The sequence below is a fragment of the Mustela lutreola genome, chromosome 6 (assembly GCF_030435805.1).
Source record: "Mustela lutreola isolate mMusLut2 chromosome 6, mMusLut2.pri, whole genome shotgun sequence".
Taxonomy (NCBI): Eukaryota; Metazoa; Chordata; class Mammalia; order Carnivora; family Mustelidae; genus Mustela; species Mustela lutreola.
The window spans coordinates 96,981,439-97,003,149 of NC_081295.1; the positions used below are offsets into that span (position 1 = coordinate 96,981,439).

Below are 21,711 nucleotides of genomic sequence, written 5' to 3' on the forward strand. Positions count from 1 at the left end.
CAACCACGAATGTGGAAAAGAAATTTATTTAAAAGCCAGAACATTTACATGAAACAGTTCTGAACAAGATAAAAAAAGGGGGTCTAAATTTAGAATTTTCTTATCACCTCATGTGAACCAGAAGTCAAAGCAATAATAATTAATATTCTTCCGTGAGTCTGTTTGTTAATAAAACCAAATGTCTGATTTTAATAATTTGCATTCAGTCTTTGAAAGATTATGGGACTTGGGCTTTGAGCTGGTGTCTTTCAGCTCTTGAGTGTATGATGCCTATGTTGACTGATCTCATCACGGCTGATGGCAACTGAATGCAACAACTGATATGTGTAGGCTGTTTGCCAACACACACACATATACGAACACATATACATATACAGAAAAGTCATCTAGTTCTTCTCCACTCTGGTCTAAATTATTATTTTCAAGAAAGAGTAAACCTCTCAAAATAGCTCAAGAAAAACTGAAGAATATATATTTTTTTCAAAGATTTATTTATTTATTTTTAGACAGAGTGAGTGTGCGAGTTGGGGGGAGGGGCAGAGAGAGAGGCGACTCTCAAGCAGACTCCTCACTCAGCACTGAGCCCAACATAGGTCTTGATCCCACAACCCTGAGGTCAAAACTGGACAGAAATCAAGAGTCCAGATGCTTAACCAAATGAGACACCAAGTTGCCCCAAAGAAGCATATATTTTAAGGCTAAAAAAAAAAAAAAAATACCAGGTATAAATTCAGCAAAAGCTGGTTTTGAGAAGAGGCAGAGAGAATGGTGGATTTGTAACACATCTCAATGGCTTCTTTTTCCTGGCTTCTTAATCTACAGGTTCATCTGTCCCATTATCCTCTGTCTCACAGCTAACTCCTTTACACCCTTAGTGCTCAAGTAGTATCATATCATCCCCAACCTGATTTGACATAAACCTTCAATGCCTATGTTTGACACTGATTCCAAATGACTCATATATAGACTACATAAACTGATACATAAATTATATGAAATATATAGATTACTATATAGTGATATCATATATATAAACTATAAAAATCATGCATTTTGAGTCAAATAAAAGATATACAGATGCAGTAAAGAAACAAAAATTATTCCAATAAGAAATTAGATGATTAAAATCTAATTTAACATTGGTATTGCTGTTTACATTTATAAGCAATTGCTATTTACATTTATTGAGTGATCCTGACACTGGGAATTGGAAAGTGACTTGTGACTACCACCATTTTATATATAAGAAAACCAAAATGTAGCCAAGCTAAGTAACATGCTCAATGTTACACAACTAGCAAGAATAATATTCAGCTATCTCTTAGATCATTTGACTCCAGGCAGTGTGATGTGAAGACCTATATTCCAGCTACGTTGCCTACTCTCTCTCTCTATAGCAACATATCTGAAGCAGGATGGGGTCAATGAGAACATGTAAAGAAGATGTACATGTACATGTAAAGAACATGGTACATGAAGCAGAACCCATGAGACAAAAACTGATTACACCTGTCAATAAACTTTTCTAGGGCAAGTAGCATCCTAAGAAGATGTATATATTGAAATGACTATTTTTTCTACTTGGCAGTAGTAAACTTATTTGGAATATAAAAACCTTAGGCTTTCATACTGATGCCCCTTAACATTAAAACCCCTCTTCTAATTCCAACTGTTCTTATTCTTTGTTCATAAGGAAATTTATTTATAACTTGGCTTCCCATGTAAATTGTCTGCATGGAAAATATGCATTTGTCAGCCAACACAAATGATCAATAAACCAAGAATATAATTTCTTACTATCAATATAAAATTGGCATCTTGTATTAAATAGTTTAGGCCAAATTGCCAGTGAGTATCCTAAATCTCATATACATTATGGCATTGAAAAAATAGACTTCATGGTAAAGCAGAAGTTCAAAGAGAACCATGGTGAAACTATACAAGGTGATGGTTGATCTTGAGGATCTCTATGAAAGCAATCTGCATGAAAACAGCCCCAGCTTGACAGCCTAAGGTCAAATCCTACATTAGGCTCCCTGCTCAGAGGAGAGCCTGCTTCTCCATCTCCCTCTGTCTTCTGTTCTGCCTGCTTGTGCTCTCTCTCTCTGTCAAATAAATAAATAAAATACTTAAAAATAAATAAATAAACAAATAAAAATGAGAAAACTAAAACTCAGAGAAATCTAAAAAGAATTTTTTCAAGTTATTGTGAAAATGATAGTAATATCTCAATAGTGTTTTCAGTTATTACATACCTTTATTATGATTCTCCAACACCCTTCAAATGAAATCTGTGAGGTATAGGTTTTGTTTGAAAGTCACAGACATCCAACTCAAAATAGCTTAAGTATTAATATATCAATGTAGACTCTAGTGGATTTCATACAAAACCAGCTGAACCAAACAAAAGAGAAAAGCCAAATGTGGGACTTGCATTAGGAAAGACAGTAAGGGATTCAGTCACAGTAATCTTCCCCAGTAATTCTCATATCTATTTCTGTCCATATTGGCTTCACATTGGTCTTCTAGCCTATCAGAGTTGGGGAATGGGGAGAGTTATTTTGTTAGTAGAAGCACCAGACTCATTTTATTACAGAAGTGTGAATAGAGAGGAAGGTGTTAAAAATCCCAGGTAAAGACTGATTGGGCCACTGTGATCAGAGGTTGAACTTTCAATATTACCATGGTTAAAAAGCAAGAATTATAAGAAAATGTTGACTCCTGATAAAATCCTAAGATGAGAATGATGGGAGAAATTCCCCCAAAGATAGAAGTACAGCATGGACACAGCACTAGAGAACTTGTTACAAATTTAACAAGTAAATTGATGTCTATTTTAGGTAAAAAGGAAATATTCTCCTTATTTTACATATGAGGGAAAGAGAAAGAAATGATACTCATGTGCCTTTCCAGATATAAGAACATTTAAACATAGACACTTAATTGATGTTAATTATACTTCAATAAAGATGTTCAAAATTTTTTAAAACACATGAAAATTTAAATTTCCAGTCTAGACATAGAGAAGCTACTACCACTGAGAAATATAAGTACCAAAAATCCAATAACATAACGATCAGTGGAAGTTTAAAAAACAAAAGAAACTCAATGACATCATCAATATGACATAAAGCACTTAAGAAAGTGCAGAATGACCAAAAGAACCTGGACTTCTAATGTTCTTCCGGAGACATTTTGAAGACATGTGTCAGTGATAGGTGACAACTAGCCTGGCAAAAACAAGCAAAGTAATCAGAGGATTGTCCAAAACATGTTTTCTTTCTTAATGTTAGCATTTATGCTCTCATATTGAATTTTAATCCTTTTGTAAACAGTTTTTTTTTTTTTGTAAACAGAGTTTTAAAATGATTTGTATAGCTATATGCTTACTTTATCCAAAACACCACACCTTCCAAGATAGCCTGTATTATTTGGCATTATATATAACCCCTCCTCCTGAATATGCCTTTCCTAATTCTAACTTTATTTTGGTTCTATTTGAAAACTTCCTGTCTTCCTCTTTTCCACGGTATGCTCTTCAATATGAATACTCCTTGAAATGGGGTCTTTGGATCTTTGTTATTTATGTGTGCATCCAGCTATCAATTCACTGTCTATGAAAATGTATCAAGCGTCTACCCTTGGTCAATCTCTGTGCCAAATTCTAGGGATTCCTGATAATTGAAACACATGAGGTGCTCCTTGCCCCCAAATGCTACCTCCTGGTGGTCTTTGGGGGTCTTCCCTGACCACTCTAAGAAAGTTACCATAATCTCCCCTGTCATCTCACAACATCTATATGTGTAACTCCTATGGTACATATAGCATTCTACCAAAAAAGGGAATTTCTCTTAATAATGTCTTCTATCTATATTGGGGAAGATATTTCCTAAGCAAATCCTTCAGACCCAGAATTCAAATTTTTGTTATTTTATTTGATAAAGTAAAAGTTGCCCTAGAACAGCCAAGGAAGACTTTATTGAAGACTATTGCAATAGAGGAGAGAACATGAACTCAATTTCAATGAAACAGAATGCAGGAAGGTTCTTAGGGTCTGGTGTGATGACAAGCTGGAAGGAGTTTGATCACTGGGCTACCCAGAGCACAGCAACTTATCTCAGAGTCTGCCAGTGCTTTCCTCTGTGATTAGGCCATCTGCATTTGATAACTAGCACCCATTGAAGTTAGGCTTTTAGCCTCTCACAGAGACTGAGAGACAGAAGTGTATGTCTTTTGAAATGGATATTTCAAAGGGATGGTTCTCAGGTCTTTGAGAAAGACATTTCTGGTAAATCTGAGGAGAGGCTGGGAGAAGACTTACATATTTTTCAAAGGAACAGAGAAAGAATTTACAATAGCAAGTTTTCTTGAATTCAATAAGAAAAGTGAGGTCAGGAGTCTCTCCTCAGGAAGAAATCCATCAGAAGCTAAGTCAAAACTGAGGGGAAAGCTATCTTGATCCCATTCCTTTGGTTGACCATCATGCCATCCTTTGAAGCAGCAAGGAAATCAGCACTGCTGTTTCCACACAACTATATCACATTCTGTGCCCAAAGTATAGCGACATCAATGTAGAAAAAAATAGAGAAAGTGGAGAAAGTAGAATAAAATGGCATATACAGATTGATTTTACTTTTACTTAGTTTAGGTCATGCAATACCTATTGACAAATTATAAATATAGGAGATGGAATTCTGATTTCCTTATCTAAAATTTCTCTCTGTGTTTTCCTTTTGACCATTATCCTCTCTAAAGAAAGATATTTTACTTGACATCTTGCTTCTCCTACTGGACAATATTTTATCAGCAATGTCAAGGGGTCTTGAAAAGTTTGATCCAAGTTAACTAAAACATTAAAGGATCATGATTTTTCTTCAAAATTCAATAGTAAAGAACATTTCTAGGCAATGGTTAGCAAATTTTCTGTGCATTATAATCAAGTTGAGGGCAGGTCAAACACATATGGCTGAGCCCCATCTTTAGAGCGTCTGATTCAATCCCCTAAGAATTAGCATGTCTAGCACATTCTCAGGTAATGCTTAAAGAGATGCTGCACAGACCACATTTTGCACCTGGAAATGTTACTCATTCTTTTCTTATGGGGACCAACAAATGTATTCTGTGAAGGGCAAATATTTGAGGCTTTGCTGGCCATGATATGAAATCAAGGATATTTTGTAAGAACTTAAATAGAAGATAAAAAACAATTTTCCATAAATTTGAACTGACAAAAATTCAGTAGATAGTAAGAATGATTGCACATAATATTTGGGGGGGGTTACAGATCTACTAATAAGAAAGATGGGATAACATTTTTCTTAACTGATGTTGGAAGTTAGTAGCTCCTACCATCAAATCAATTAAAATGTCGTCTGCAAATACTAGCCTTTACTTACAGGCCATACAAGAAGGAGGGCTCGGTCTGGCCCATAAGCTGTAGTTTGCTAACCTCTACAATATACTAACAGTAAAAAGAAAATCACAAAGTGATAAATAGGTAATTACACATACAAGGATGCTTGAAGAAAAACTCTCTACACGACAGGTTAAGGAAGTGAGATCCACAGTGATGAAAAAACTTTCTTAAGGATTCTTTACAACAAATTTGTAACCTATAAATAGAAACTAAAAGATAGAACTTCATCATCAAATGTAAGGAAGTGGTATCAGTTACCTATTGTTACTGGTTCAAAAGAAAATTCAAGATCAGCTGACAGAAGGCAAATCCATACAGTTCTGGGAAACACTCATTTAACAGTTATTAATTGAGCATATACCAGAGATTTTTCAAGGCAGTGGTATATTGGGGCACATATTAAAAAGTACAGGTCATGAACTGCAGTAAAAAATTCAAGTACAAAATTACTTAAAAGATGTATTTATGTACAGTACTTAAAGCATATTTGGTAACATGGCGAATTTGGAGACATAGTCGCTAGATGAAGAAATCTTACTAAGAAGTAGTTCTATGAGGTCTAATATTTTCAGTATTCACAGAATCTGTTTCATTTACCATTAGAAAGGTAGAACAAATAATACTCAGAGAAGTCATTAGTGGACATGATATCCCTGAAGTATGCAAAAGAGTATCCTAAATTGGTGTTCCTCTTGGTAGGAATTAGTCCACTGGCAATAAAGCAATAATAAAGAAAAAGAACAGGCAAATTGATCTTTTTCTAGCTGTAGGCTATCACCATGGATAAGTATATGTTGTTAAAAATTATATTCAAAACTTTTTCCAACTAGCTACCCTGTCCAGCAAGATTAGAATACAGCTGACTGCTGCTAAGTGGTAGTAATCGGATTAATCTAATGGTCCTTTGACACCTAGAATATTATCATTCAAGACACAAGTAATTACTTCAAAATTTGGAAGTGTAAATATCTATATAAACATGTCTGTTTTAGCTCATGGAATTTTGACCATATAGAAGAGAATGCTTTTCAAAAAAAAAAAAGGAAAAAAGGGGCACCTGGGTGGTTCAGGGGGTTAAGCCTCCGCCTTCGGCTCGGGTCATGATCTCAGGGTCCTGGGGTCAAGCCCTGCATCGGGCTCTCTGCTCAGCGGACAGCCTGCTTCCCCCTCTTTCTCTGCCTGCCTCTCTGCCTAGTTGTGATTTCTCCCTCTCTCTTTCTGTCAAACAAATAAATAAAATCTTAAAAAAAAAAAAAAAAAAGAAAGAAAAAAAATCTCACAGTAGAAAATTTCTTAGTAAAAAAGGATTGAAAGACATTCCTTCTCATATCATGTGTTGTTAAAATGAAGGAACAGAGAATTCTTACCTCCTGGGGCTTGCTAAGTATGAGAAAAGTTCAATCCTTTGTTAGCGGCATCTTCAAAGAACGAAGAGTCAGAGAGAATACTGCACTTTCACAAAGACAATGCATTTTTCTCGACATATCAGTCCAGAAACATTGTGTCTTGAAATGAAGTCATATTATGTGTTGATGTGTACCAATATATGTACACAATATAGCTTAAATATTTCAGGTAGAGTAGCGTGAACAGTTTTAAGCAATAGGTGTAATGTAACAACAACCTTTGTTAAACTAAATGCTACCATCTCATCCTTGGCCCCCACAGCAGCACACCTTTTGGAAATGCAAAAGCTGGTCTCTAGTGTAAATAATATAGTCTTTGCGATGGCCAGGGGAGTCCTCATTTTTGCTACCATGCATGTGCCTTCATCTTCCCTAGGCTCATGGTGACAATTCCTGAATTAGCCATGCACACGGTTGTGGGAGCTGCTTTTGAAAACTGAAATTCTCTAACATCTAAACCTCTCACTTCAATCTCTTAGACAAAACTAATCCTGTTAGATCTCGTGGTGGACCTCAGAGATTGGTGTTCTGAGTAGTTGGTCAGGTTCACTCATTAGCTTAAACTGAGCTTCCCACCATAAGACTCTACACTGCTCGTGGCATCCCAATTCCTTCTCCAACAAAATGAAAGATTCCCTCAATAGGGCACATTCTTTGGGAGCTGCCGACTGAGCCAGCTGAACAGAGTCCTAAATTGCTGGAAGAAGAAAAGCCATTACTTAACTTACTTGTGGAACTTCATTTGAATAAATGATTGCATGGGTAAAAGGAGCTCTCTCTCTCTCTCTCCAACACCTTACAATTTATCCTTTTGCAGTGCCAATAAGAGTATTTCATAGCCCTACTGAGAGAACTATTAAACTGTGTCCTCTCAAACTGTCATCTTACAGGAGTTGGTTAAATGCATACCAAAAAAAAAAAAAAAAAAAAAAAATCAATAGATAAGCCAAGATTGGAAGGCTTCACATTTGGAAGAGAGAAAACATGCATTTTGTTTTAAGAAATAATTATGACTCTATTTGGAGATATTTCAATGTGGAAAAAAGCAAGTATGAAGATAACCATGATTCTCATAGTAAAACTGGCAGTAAAGTGCCATACATATATTTAGAGATGTACCAGAGCAACTCAGATGATTACCATGAATGGCTGGATGGCAACATGACCATAATGACATTATAAGCACAATTAGAGTCTGATGTCATGTTTAATGAATATGTTTATCCATCTGAAATACAAAGAAAGTAGGCAATGAATAGACAGAAGAGAAACCGAATTACTTTTATTTACATAAACAGTGGTACTGAGGATATAGAAGTGAATATTTTTTATTAAACATTGTTTACTTTCTGCCAACCCTTGAGTCAATAAGATGTGTCTCTCTTCCAGACTTCAATGCTTAATCATACTTCTCTTTTCCAGATTTTATATGCAACACTGATTTCTCCATTTTATGCAGGATCCGTAATCATATTCATCATCATCACAAAATGTTTTACATCTTCCTTTCACTCTTTCACATCTCTGAAATTGATATTTGGGCTCCATGTCATTTCTGGCTGCAGTCAAAGAAGACATATAAGTCATCAGTCTAATTTTTCACTTGGGAGTCTTCTTACTTAGGGAAGAAGAAAATCTGTTTAGTTATAAGATCATGTGTGAGGGGCTTGGCGAAGCAGTTTCATGGCACTAAATTGTGGTAGCAGCTGGTACAGAAAGTGACCATGCTACAAACATTCCTTGCACAGATGTGTATGTCCTTATCTTACAGTTTACTCGGTACTAAGCTTTAGCTGGCTCCTGAAGGCTCTTGCCTTCCTATCTTTTTTTCTTTCTTTATTAGGACCACATTTCCTCTCCCATGCTTTCATTAAGATGACATTTGCAGTTCTTTAAAGACCTATGATTTTTATTTTCATGCTTTTTCAATGTTTTAAACTTAGTCTGATTGCCTCTTTACAGTATTATTTGTTGAATGCTTTCTTCTTCTTTCCGGATCTTACTCCTAATTGAAATTTTCTTTTATTATATTAGAGCAAACACATATGTCCTTTTCACCAGTCTACAGTAATAATGAATGAATAACATGATTTAGTACTTAATAGATGTATTTTTCTTAAATGTTTTTATGGTCCTTTTATTCTTGCTGCCTTTTATGATAGTAATGGTTTCTTCTGATTCCCTGTTGTTTCCTACCCCATATATCATGATAATTGTAGTACAGTAAGCATGTAATACATACTGATAGAGTAATTTATTAAGGAAAAAAATATGCTCAGGAAAAAATATGGTCAGGAAACACAGTTTTGTTGTATATTGTGTTTAATAAAAAGAGGATCCCCACGTTAATCTTCTAGTGAGTCATCTAAGACAATGCAAAGAAGGATGTCCTGAGATTGCAAATTCATAGATTTGGGTTCATACATTAAAATGGAAGCAAATATTTTTGTTACTTAGAATTTTATTTCTTTTAATGATTCAGTAGTACTGCGATTAATGCCTTTAGAAAAGAGACTTGGAAATCAGGCTTATTCCCCCCACCCCAAATTTTATCTTAGTATTTACTTCTCTTGGATTAGTCATTCCCTCTATCTGCATGATAGAATATAATATAATAGAATATAATTCTGTACCATAGCTATCACAAATATACTTTGAATATTAAATTTTGTACATCAGGAAAAATAAAGCAAAATAATTTCATTAAAATTTAGGGAATAAATTGAATTTAATTTAGATTAAAATTACATAGCGTTAACTCATAGAACCTAATTGTCTGCCCAGAACCTAAATGAAATTCAGAATGATGTTTCATTTCCATGTGGCAGGTGTTTGAGTGCATAGTATTCTCTAACCATTTGGTTGAGAACTAGTCAAAAACTTCAAATGTAGAGAAAACTTCAAATAGACTAACTTTATGGTTCTTAATAAAGTTAGTAAAAAATAAGAGGAAGTTAAGCATAAAATGAAAGAGATTGTCAGGAGGGTTTTGCCATGTGGATATATGTATGTCCTTTTGGAATGGAAAGATGACTCACCATGACAGAATCTCTGCTCACCAGTAAATTTTGGTGAAATCTAAAGTTATTTCAGATCTGTATTTGATGTAATGAAAAGTAGAGAGGAACCTGGGTGGCTCAGTGGGTTAAAGCCTCTGCCTTTGGCTCAGGTCATGATCCCAGGGTCCTGGGATGGAGCCCTACATCTGTCTCTCTGCTCTGCAGGGAGCCTGCTTCCTCCCCTCTCTCTCTGGCTGCCTCTCTGTCTACTTGTGATCTCTAAATAAATAAATAAATAAAATCTTAAAAAAAAATAGAGAAGAGTGTGATGCATGGTTACATTTTACTTTTTTAAAAAAAAAACTTTTATTGGGATGATTATCTTTTAGGCTCGTCTGCATTCTTGAGACTCTACTGTCTTGCCATTGATATTAGTAATTAGTGAAACAGAGAATAAAAAAGCGGAAGTCAAACTTTAGCCTTTGTGAATAAGATGAGCTATATTTTGGGCATATTAGGATTAAAGAATTTAGAAACCAGCAAGGTAATTAAATTCCACAACTAGACATAAATGCAGCTTTGTGGTTTAGGAAGATTTGAGAAAAAAAAATTTCTTGATAGCAGAATTCACTACAGTGAACAAGATAATCTCAGGAAAGCATATGAAACAAGAAGAAAAGGGATTCAGGACAAAGTCCTGGAGGCCACTGCATTTAAGAGACCATCAAATAATCTTCAGACAATTGTCAAAACAGTGATAAACTCTAGCAGTGTGAAGAAGTCCACAGGATGAAGAATAAAAATAGGACTTTGGGTTTGTTTTTAAGAAAACACTGATCCGGGCACCTGGGTGGTTCAGTAGGTTGAAGCCTCTGCCTTCAGCTCATGTCATGATCCCAGAGTTCTGGGATCGAGCCCCACATCAGGCTCTCTGCTCTGAGAACCTGCTTCCCTTCCTCTCTCTCTGGCTGCCTCTCTGCCTACTTGTGATCTCTTCTGTCAAATAAATAAATAAATAAAATACTAAAAAAAGAAAACACTGATCACATTAGCATGAAGATGTTGTTAATTGATGAGGGGGTGAATGTATTGGTGAACAGAGTGGAGACTAGGAGTCTAAGCTGTTTTTCAAGAAACTTGGTGAAGAATAGAATAAAGCAGATTAGAGAATAGCTCAAAGGAAAAAAATCTCATGAAATCCAATTAATTATACCTTGAATATATCCAGAATCCTACCATTCCTCATTGTTTTTATTGTTAGCACCATGGACTGAGCTACCATAATGTGTTACTTATACTACATTAATATCTCCTAACTCATGAAAGTATCTCAGAGAGGATTTTCTTTTTCTTTTTATTATTTTGTAATGAAATTCAAATATTCCCATGGCTAAAAGCCCACAGGATTTCTCTCAGAACAGAGGGCAAGATCCCTTCTCATTCCTAAAAACCTCTGGGTGATCTGCCAACACATTTCCTTTCTGACCAGCTCACTCGGGACTCTCCTCCCCACTCACTCTTCTCCAGCACCCATCACAGGCATTCCCCACAAATCTCAAGTGAGGTCTCATGATGCCTTCGGACGTCTGTCAATTTTTTGCTCAAGTGTTACCTTCTCAATAAGGGCTCCTGAAAAATCCTATTTAAAATTTCATTTTTGAGTCCCTTAACTCTAACTTACCATCTTCCAACATCCTCTCTGAGATACTTTCTTGGGTTAGGAGATATTAATGTAATATATGTAACACATTATGGTAGCTCAGTTCATGGTGCTAACAATAAAAATAATGAGGAATGGTTGGATTCTGGATACATTCAAGGTATAATTAGTTGGATTTCATAAGTTTTTTTTTTTTCTTAAGCTACTTTCTAATTTGCTTATTATGTTTACTGCCTATATTTTTCTCCACCTCTAGAATATGAGCTCTGCAAAGATAGAAAATATTGTCTGTTTTGTTTATTAATGTGTCCCAGTCTTATTACATTATGGTGACACATAGTTGGTTCTCAAGGAATATTATTGAATCGGTAACTAAATGAGAGAGGGGTTGTGAGATGCAGTGCCTGACATATTTTCAGTGTTATGAAATGACATTGCTCTTCTTGGGGACAGATCTCATGTCTTACTCACTTTTCAACTCTATCAAATTGGATCAGAAAACCTCTTATCACATACCACTTCTTGGTGGCCAAGTTACTTAAAATTCACTTTGTATTCAGTAAACATCAGTTCCTTAAGACAGGAGCTGTAAGTTTTTATTTTCATGTCCCACACCCATAACAGCATACCTGGGAAGAGGCAAGCCATTAGTCAAATGTTTTATGCATAAATAAATTACTATTTGGAGTTAGATTTTGTTCTTGCCCAAGGACATTGAGGTAAAGTAAATCCTGAAATGGAGAGGGTTTGAGTGTGTGACATCATCTGCTGCTAGTCCCATGCTGGAATTTGATGGTGGTAGACCTCATTTCAATGGAATGCTTTTAACTGATTCAGGTGTGTATTGAACTATTAACTACAACAAAAATACCCAATGCCTGATAGTGTCTGTTTCATCAGAGTCGCTTCTAATCCTGACTCATAGAAAACTAAAATGCAGGAAGACACACAGTGTTGTGGAAATTTTGATTCTGGACCAGAGGAGAGAAAACTGGGAAATTTTCAGCTCTTTAGAGCTCAGTACAGTTACCCTTGAACAATGCGGGGCTTAGAAACATTGATGGCCCCTCCACCTTCCCACACAGTTGAAAATACACATGTAACTTCTGACTCCCCCAAAACTTTATGTAGCCACTCCTGACTGGAAGTTTTATGGATAATATAAAGTCAATTAACATATATTATGTATTCTGTCTGTGTTATATACTGTATCTTTATTTTTTAATATTTTATTTATTTATTTGACAGAGAGAAACCACACAGCAGTGAGAGTGGCAGTCAGAGGGAGAGGGAGAGGCAGGTTCCCAGAAGGACAGGGAGCCTGATGCTGGGCTTTCTCCCGGGATTCTGGGATCCTGACCTGAGCCGAAGGCAGAGGTTTAACTGACTGAGTCACCTGGGTGCCCCTATATACTGTATTCTTACAATAAAGTAAGCTAGAGAAAAGAAAATGCTATTAAGAAAATCATAAGGAAGGGAAATACATCTGTAATACTGTACTGTATTTATCTAAAAAAAATCCATGTATAAATGGATTCATGTACTTCAAACCCATGTTGTTCAAAGGTCAGCTCAGTTTCAGATTATCAAGCTGTTTTATTAACCCAATGAACTTTATAATGCATGAGCAAGAAATTTGCCAGATATCTTCCCGTATGTATTTACCTTTTTTTTTTTTCTTTCATTCTTTCTTTTTGTTGCTATAAACAAATTCTGAGGTCAGTATGAATAGTGACACTTCGTTCTCTTTAAGGAAATAGAATGCAGAAGTTTATCAAAAGAGCTTCTAGAACGTTTCGTCAATATCACATACAGCACACAGTTAAAAATTTCTTCAGGGAAGAATATTAATTTCATAGTTGATGCCCATAGGTTTATATCCTCCTTCAAGTTTGTCATATTTGTTCCTTGGGCTGAAGGAAAGCTGGTGGCCTAGACCACACAAAGAGACTAGCTTAGAAATGCAGATGGTTTTGGTTTTCTCTATCAAGCACTGAAGGTTGGAGGGTTACAGGTACAGATTAGTTCATATGCAGAGATGCCTTGGGTATCTTTCAGAAAACCTCTTATTACCTACCACTTCTTGGTGGCCAATTAAAAACTCAATTCTTATTTGTCCCATATTACTAGTATATTAAGTTTCTCAATTCTGCATTATAGGTCTTGATTATCTTAGGTAAAAGTCAAACATTTATTTCTTCTCAACATGACTAATGTATTTATTGTTCAAAAGTAGAGCTATTTTCCCCCCCTGGGGCCACCAATATATCATCTCTATCCCATATGTAATAAAATATGAAAATTTCAAATAGATAATTCTCATAATAAGACACATAAAATGTGTTATCTGGAAACATTGATTTTTTTGTTTCTATTTTTTAATTTTTAAATTTCTGTGGAAACGAGTGCTTAATTATTAGCCAGTGGTTCTAAATCAGGAGTGATTTTGCCTCCAAAGGCGATAATTTTTTTTTAATTATTAAAAAGATTTTTGTTCATTTATTTGTTAGAGCATAACTGGGGAGGAGGGGCAGAGGGAAAGGGAGAAACAGACTCCCTACTGAGATGCTTAACTAACTGAACCAATCAGTCAGTTAACTGACCTGAGCCAAAGGAAGACACTTAAGAAACTGAGCCACCTAGGAATCCTCCAAAGGGGATTTTTGACAATGTAGGTAGACATTTTTGATTGTCACAATTAGGAGAAGGGGTATGTTGGCATCTGGTGGGTAAAGTCTAGGGATGCTAAGAAACATCTTCTTGCTAAAGATATAATGCATAGGATAGCTGCCACAGCAAAGAATTGTCTGGATCAAAATACCAATAGTTCTCAGGTTGAAAACTATTTAAATATACTGTAAAGATACTTTTAAGATATTTATACCACAAGGGAACACTCTAAGAACACAAAGTATAATTTAAGTTATTAAAATATATGAAAGATATTGCATGTGAAGCTCTAGTGTGTGCTTAGCAAGTCATTGCTTCATAATGGGAAGTCATATTTTTATTAAAATAAAACAAAAAAAGTAAATAGTCTCTTGCAATGGAAACATATCCAGAAACCTTATCTAAATAGAGAAAAAAAAGATATTTCACTATAATAGATAATGCTTAGTATGAACATAGACTCTTTTATCTCACATCTGCATTTAGAAGATGTAATGAGACGCCATAATAAAAACATAAAGAGAGGTAACAAAGACAACTACACTTGTGATAGGCACTTTATAATGTACAGAACTGTCGAATCACTATATTGTACACCTGAAACTATTATAATACTCTATATCAACTATACTTAAAAATAGAAGGAAGGAAAGAAGGAAGGAAGGGGGAAAAAAAAAGAAGGGAAGGGAACGGAAGGGAATGGAAAGGAACGGAAGAAAGAAAGAAAAAAATATATCCAGAGGGTAACTGGGGCCTGGAAATTCTTTGACTTCTCATCTCTTCTGAGTCCAAGTCTGGCTCACATATATCCACTTAATAAATTTCATTTTATTTGTTAAGTTATCAAAAATATTTTAATTTTATTTGGGAGAAAGGCAAGTTTCTGTTTTACTGCTATGCTGTGTTATTGATGATATTTTTTTCCCCAAAAAGAATCCCAAATTAATATCAATAATTAAGCTGCATTCCTAAGTTCATAAAAGAAGAAGAATGTGTATTTTTGAATAGCAACTCTATGATACAGCTGTATTGTGGAGAGTGTTCTAGGGGAAAATCCTGTGGTCCCTCAGAGGAAGTGGTAAGAGCAACTCAGGCAGAGTAGAGCAGAAGAGTGCAGGCTACTCCTCCTTTCTGTTGTGTGTATCCTCAGACAGGGTCACCCCAGGACTGGGGAGCCGAACTCAGTTGTTAGCCATAGTTTCTGTCTTCGTCAAAAAAATTAATCACAGGGGCGCCTGGGTGGCTCAGTGGGTTAAGCCGCTGCCTTCGGCTCAGGTCATGATCTCAGGGTCCTGGGATCGAGTCCCACATCGGGCTCTCTGCTCAGCAGGGAGCCTGCTTCCTTCTCTCTCTCTCTCTCTCTCTGCCTGCCTCTCAGTGTACTTGTAATTTCTCTCTGTCAAATAAATAAATAAAATCTTTAAAAAAAAAATTAATCACATAGAGTCTCATCTCCTTCATGAAATTCAGACCCTTCCATTTTTACTCTCTCTTGTAAATACACACTTTTGCTCCACTAAACAATAAATAAGGACCAGGGTGTCTGGGTGGCACAGTTGGTTAAGTATCCAACTCTTGGACAGATCAGGTCATGATCTCAGGTTCTTGAGATCAAGCCCCTCATCCAGCTCCACAGTCTGAGAAAGTCTGTTTGAGATTCTCTCTCCCCTTCCCTCTGCCCCTCCCCCTGGGGCTCTCTCTCTTTCAAATAAATAAATATATCTTTTAAAAATGATAAATAAGGGGCACCTGGGTGGCTCAATTTATTAAATCTCTGCCTTTGGCTCAGGTCATGATCTCAGGGTCCTGGGATTGAGCCCCACATTGGGCTCTCTGCTCAGCAGGGAGCCAGTTTCCCACCCCACCTCTCTGCCTGCCTCTGTCTACTTGTGACTTCTCTCTCTGTCAAATAAATTAAAAAAATCTTAAAAAACAAAATTAAATTAAATGATATATAAGGACAGAAATTTGAGCTTATTGTGATTACCTTTGTTCTTCTGTTCTTACACTAATCCTTCTCTTACTTCAGCTCTTTCTGTCACAAGCCCTGTGTTTATTATATATTTCACAGCATAGTCTATAGAGCAATGTTTAATGATAAAATGGCAGCACCTTTCCACTGCAGGCTTGCATCTCAGAAAGATGTTTCTCCCATTTCTTTGACTTAGGGATTCTTACAACGTTATTTATGTCAACCAACACAAAGCAGATAGAACTTTGAAGAGTTCTTGGGGAACTTGAATAAAATAAATTCTGCTTATTTCTGGCACCGAGAGATCAAGAGAAAATGCAATGTAAAGGCACCAGATACTTAGGTGACATAGAACCAACTCTCAATGGCTCAATATTAAATTTTATTTAATTCTTTGAGATACACAGGCTTTGAGGGATATTCTGGGAAGACTTAATAACACTGGTCCTCTCTTCTTGGAGCATGTATCTCTTTCTTGTCTTCTGTAAGCTTTACTTCTGTAAGCAGCAATGGGATCCAGGTCGTATGCAGAAAGCAATCCTAATTTCACTTTCATGGCACTCAACTCTACATCGGCCATTACCCTTTCTGCACTCTCTCCTCAAATCCAAGCTACCATATTGGGGATATTTCTTTTTGGCTGTAAGAAGGAAAGAATGACTGAAATTAGCAATTTAACTATGACACACTCACATTTTAAAAGAAGAAAGTCAAAGAAGTAAAAGATTTTTGTATAGTTCAAAAGGAAATGTCCCCCTTCTAATTAATGACTGGGAAAAATCTTAATTGAGCAAAGCTTAAGTGAATGTACCTGAAAATCATGGAAGTGTCTTGGACCTAAGTTAGGTGTGCCAGTTTGCTTCCTTACAAATGACTGCATAGTAACTCTTGGATAGTTCCCCAATCAGTTTAAGAAGTATTCATAATTGACCTCTCAGGCTTAGTCCCTATAATTCTCCAGTTGCATTTCAGCTCTCCCTTTTATCTCTCACAAACATTATTTAGAAAAAAAAAAAAAAAAAACGTACTTTTCCGGTTTTTCTAGAGATTTTTACTGCAGCTTGATTTTACTTTTCCAAAATGTTGAGATAGAAGTAAAGTTAAGCAATTTGACTGAATTCCTGCAACTACCCTGGGTATTTTGGGATTTATCTCCACAAAGAAATTAGCTAACTCATATCCATGTCTGATGACAACATTGATTTAAAAAATGGGAATGACTAGAATATGGGACCATTGTTGGTCATTACAAGATTGCCAACATTACCGGTGTTCTGAAAAACATGTTTTATCTTGTAGCTTGGAGACTGACTTTCACTTGAAGTTTGTATTATGGTAAGTGGAGATATTTAGGGAATTGGGAGATGTTGGTCTGGTAGGTTGTAAGATTTATTCCAAGCCAAATACATTTTAATTTTATATTTCACAATATGTGCTGATCCATGTGTTTTCAGAAGCCCTATATTTTCAAGTATTTTTTTTTAATGCACATCACTTTTAATAAGTAATCACCTTACTCATGTGGTGAGATTGAGGGGAACTGGTGTGGGAGAATTCCAAATATCACCAAAGGTCAGACTCAAATATTTTTGTATACTTGTGGCATGAAAATAAATAAATTTTTCCACTAATTTCAACCATTAATTAGGTTTGGTGTTCTAATCTGTCCTTTTAAAGACCAGGCCTTTCTACCTAGACATTACATCTGCGTTTCCAAGAGTTGGTGGTGAGTGGTGATACCTCTTAATGGAAACCTAGACTCAGAGCAACATTATCTATATTACTGGTATAAATAGCAGATATAAAACCTAACTCTTCTATTAAAATCACCTCTCTTCTAATGATAATTGAAGCAATGCAGAATATGGCACAATTTACAGCAGAAAAAAAATAGTTACTTTGCACAGATTAAATGTTAATTTCTGAATGTCATTTTTTATTGTATAACTTCTAAGAAGTTACTATCATCAAACCCATGGATGATTTGCCAGTGACAGAAACCTGAATTATACTCACTTTAGACAAGAGGATTGTCCCACTCATCACACTATTGTTCAGGATAGCCCCCTAAACTAACCTCACCCCTTCTCCTACCCATTTGTTGTCTTATTTAACCTTTCTAAAAAATATTATCTTCTCTCTTTTCATTTTCAGCTCTAAATATAAGTATCCCCAAGCTTGTGTCTTTGGATTGCTGATATTCATCTTTGCAAGCCTCCTCCCACTCATTCCACTATTAGGTATATGCCCTGTTAAGCTCTGACTTAATCTCTAGTGCAGGTTTTCTCACCCTCAACACCATTGACCTTCTGAGTTGGACAATTCTTTGTTGTGGGGTGCTATCCTGTTCACTGAAAAATGTTTAGCAACATCCTTGGCGTCTACAAACTAGATACCAATAGTACCCGTTGTGACAACTTAAAAGGTCTCCAGACATTGCCTAATGGAGGGTGAAGTTGCCTCTAACTGAAAATACTGTTTTCAGTGATTAAAACTACTATTCTTGTGATGCTGTGATAAGTCAATCATATTGTTTCCAGTCTTTAATACATTGTTTAAATATGGTCTTTCTGGAGTCTCTTCTGATCCCTTTCAGGGAAGTAAACTCTCTTTCCACTGCTCCCACAAGGCCCTTCCTAGGCACTTCCTATGTCTCATTCAGCCTGCATCCATTAACATGTTCACATGCTAGGGAATTTCTTTAAACAGTATACAAATTTTACTTAATATATAAGCCAGAAATGGGCAAGGTGTTTCCTGAAATATCTTTCAACCTATAATTTCTTTTTATTTTCACTCACCTGTCATTTTGTTCTTTAGGCTACCATTAAACTTGTTGGAAATGGCATGGAGTGGAGGGGGAGGAATTATGACTATTCTTTCAGCACAAAACCATACTATCTTAGGGGCACCTTGGTGACTCAGTCTGTTGGGATGCCTTACCTCAGGTCATGATCGTGGGATCCTAAGATCGAACCCCACATTGGGTTCCCTTTTTAGGGAGGAGTGTGTTCTCCCTCTCCCTCTGACCCTTCCATGTTCTCACTCACTCTTTCAAATGAATAAATTTAAAAAAATTAGAACTATACTATTCTAGATTCAGAGTACATGTCAGATTTAAAGAGAAGTGATTAATGGCATTTTTTTTTTCAGTTTGGCAGATGAAGTAAAACAACACATGAGAATGAAACCGTACCTCAGTTCTAGACATTTGATGCATTTATAGCCTCTAAAAATGAAGAGGAAAGTTAAGTGACTTCAATGGAAATTTCCCTGTATAGACAGTTTAATGGCTTTTATCTGGACATCTCTTCATCTGTAACTGTCTGAGTGGGAAAACAATGTGGTTTTCTACCTCAATTTTGAGTAAGGATTTTTATACTTTGCAGGTGAGATATAAAAAATAACTGAAGAACTCTAAAAGCCATACATACGACATTTTGTGCAGTTTAAGTGAACAACTATACATTGGTGAATACATAAGTTGAAAGACAACATCCTTATTGCTTTACTACTTTCTACATCTATATTTCCTACCAAATCTTTTCTAAATTTGTATCTGGACTTTTTTTTTTTTTGTCAGTATTATAGTTTTCTAAAAGTTTGATTGATGTGTGATTAACAAGGACAATGGTCTTACTTTAATAATATAAGAAAAAATATACAAAAAGTTAATAACACTGATGTTGTAATCTATGCTACTGTATCCCCAACTGGTTTTTAATTTCTAAATCCACAGGACACATGATATTTTATTTGTTGATAAATGCATGAATAGTTTTAATTATTGGTAAGAGTACCTAATATAACTGTTACAAAGAAAAAATAATGAAATTTTAAAAATAATTTTTTAAGTGATCTAGCCATGCTAGCTATTGTTGAAATTAAAAGAAGAAAAGGATTTATCACATAAAATAAAAATAAAAATAAAAGCTGTATGAATCTGTATAGAGTATCTTTTAAGCCCTGTCTAGAACTGGAAAACAAAAATCCAGAGATCCTTTTGAGTTTTTGAATGGAGGAAATTTTTGAATGGAGAGAAAGGAAGTTATTCTTTTAGTTAAGATGAACAATTAACTGTATTTCTTTGTTATTTCAATAATGCTTGATCTCTATTTGAATTTTATCCACTTGCAAATTTTAAATGATAATTTATCAGTTTATTATGTATACATTATATACATTTTTAGATTGCCATGATGGATTCTATAATATTCACAATGAAAGGATAAATTAGTTTCCTTTCCTAGACCTCTATTATGATTTCTATTGGGCCTAAAGAAATCAATCAGATATCAAAAAGGAATGTTTTCCTGAGAGGTAGAGAATTTGAGCCTAATTTTAGTGCCAATTAGGTAGACTTTAACTAATCCTTTCACTTAATCTCTTTTAAAAAGAGGTAATAAGTGATCTCTTCTAAAATGTATTATTCTATTTCCATACAATTCATACTTACACATTAACTCAGGATTAACAAGATTCTCTTGTTACATACCTGATGTAAAAAGGTAGCCTTTGAGGGTGGAAAAAAATCTCATGAAAAAAATAGCTTGTGTACAAGGTATTACACTCAACATCCATGTGATCTGTAGCAGTCAAAGACAGAAAGATAGTGACCAGAAATATAGAAAGAAAGGTCAAAAATGGACATGATTTGCCTATATACTGAGAATAGAATAGTAAGAAAGGCTTTTGTTCATTGGAAGTAGTATACTGGCATAGGTTAAAAAGAAGCAAAAGGTAAATAGATCTTTCTCTAGCACAGAAACATCTATCCCTTACCAGTTGATTATGCTAAAGAACATTTTTTTCCCAGTAAAAATAGATTCTAACAAATTGCTTCAGGATAAAGTTGATGAGACTAACGTATTGATCTAATTATTTTAAACTTTTTGTTTTGAAACAAAAGTTTAGATTTATAGAAGTTTAGATTAAAGAAGAGTTGTAAAGGTAATAGAAGTGAAACTCCCTTTATGGTAACATCTCACGTAATCATGCTTACATTATAAAAACTAAGAAATGAACATTGGTAACATTGGTATAATACTATCAACTAAACTGCAAATTTTACTCACACCACACCAATTTTCCCACTATCTTTAAAAAAATATGTATTTTTTTCTATTCTGGAGTCCAAGCCAGGATACCAGATTGCAGTTAGTATAAAAATCTTTTAATCCCATACTTTTAAATCATAGTTTTAATCAGAAACAACCTATGTCTCCTCAAATTCATTAGCACAAATAAGCCCATAAACATTTTCATGTTACCTGGTAAAATTGTGGCCCAAAAGAGCAGAATAAAGAAAAAGAGATGAATCTTCATGGTGGAGTTTCTCAGGAAAAAAATACATATATACATGCATATATATATGTATGAGTGTGTATATATATATATATATATATATATATATATATATATATCCAGATCTTGTTCAAGTCAGGGGTTGCCAAATAAGAAAACAGAGAATCCTTTTATTTATAGATTCTCTTGGGAAGTGGTTTTAACTACTGAGGCTTATCAATAGTGAGAACATTTGTATGCTTGGTTGAATTGTGCATACTCAAAGAACATGGTCATAAGAATTA

The 21,711-nt window shown here is 35.2% G+C and overlaps 2 protein-coding genes across 2 annotated transcripts; both read right to left on the reverse strand.

Annotated features, from left to right (window-relative positions):
* Positions 1-8,247: 8,247 nt before the first annotated feature.
* LOC131834636 (beta-defensin 110-like) lies at positions 8,248-12,659 on the reverse strand. Its single transcript, XM_059179310.1, has 2 exons — positions 12,565-12,659; positions 8,248-8,413 (listed from the first exon to the last, which is right to left on the reverse strand). The coding sequence occupies exons 1-2, from the start codon at positions 12,657-12,659 to the stop codon at positions 8,248-8,250; spliced, it is 261 nt and encodes an 86-aa protein (XP_059035293.1).
* Positions 12,660-16,614: 3,955 nt separating this feature from the next.
* Positions 16,615-21,448, reverse strand: LOC131833204 (beta-defensin 110). The gene is made up of 2 exons (XM_059176376.1): positions 21,394-21,448; positions 16,615-16,763 (listed from the first exon to the last, which is right to left on the reverse strand). The coding sequence occupies exons 1-2, from the start codon at positions 21,446-21,448 to the stop codon at positions 16,615-16,617; spliced, it is 204 nt and encodes a 67-aa protein (XP_059032359.1).
* Positions 21,449-21,711: the final 263 nt, after the last annotated feature.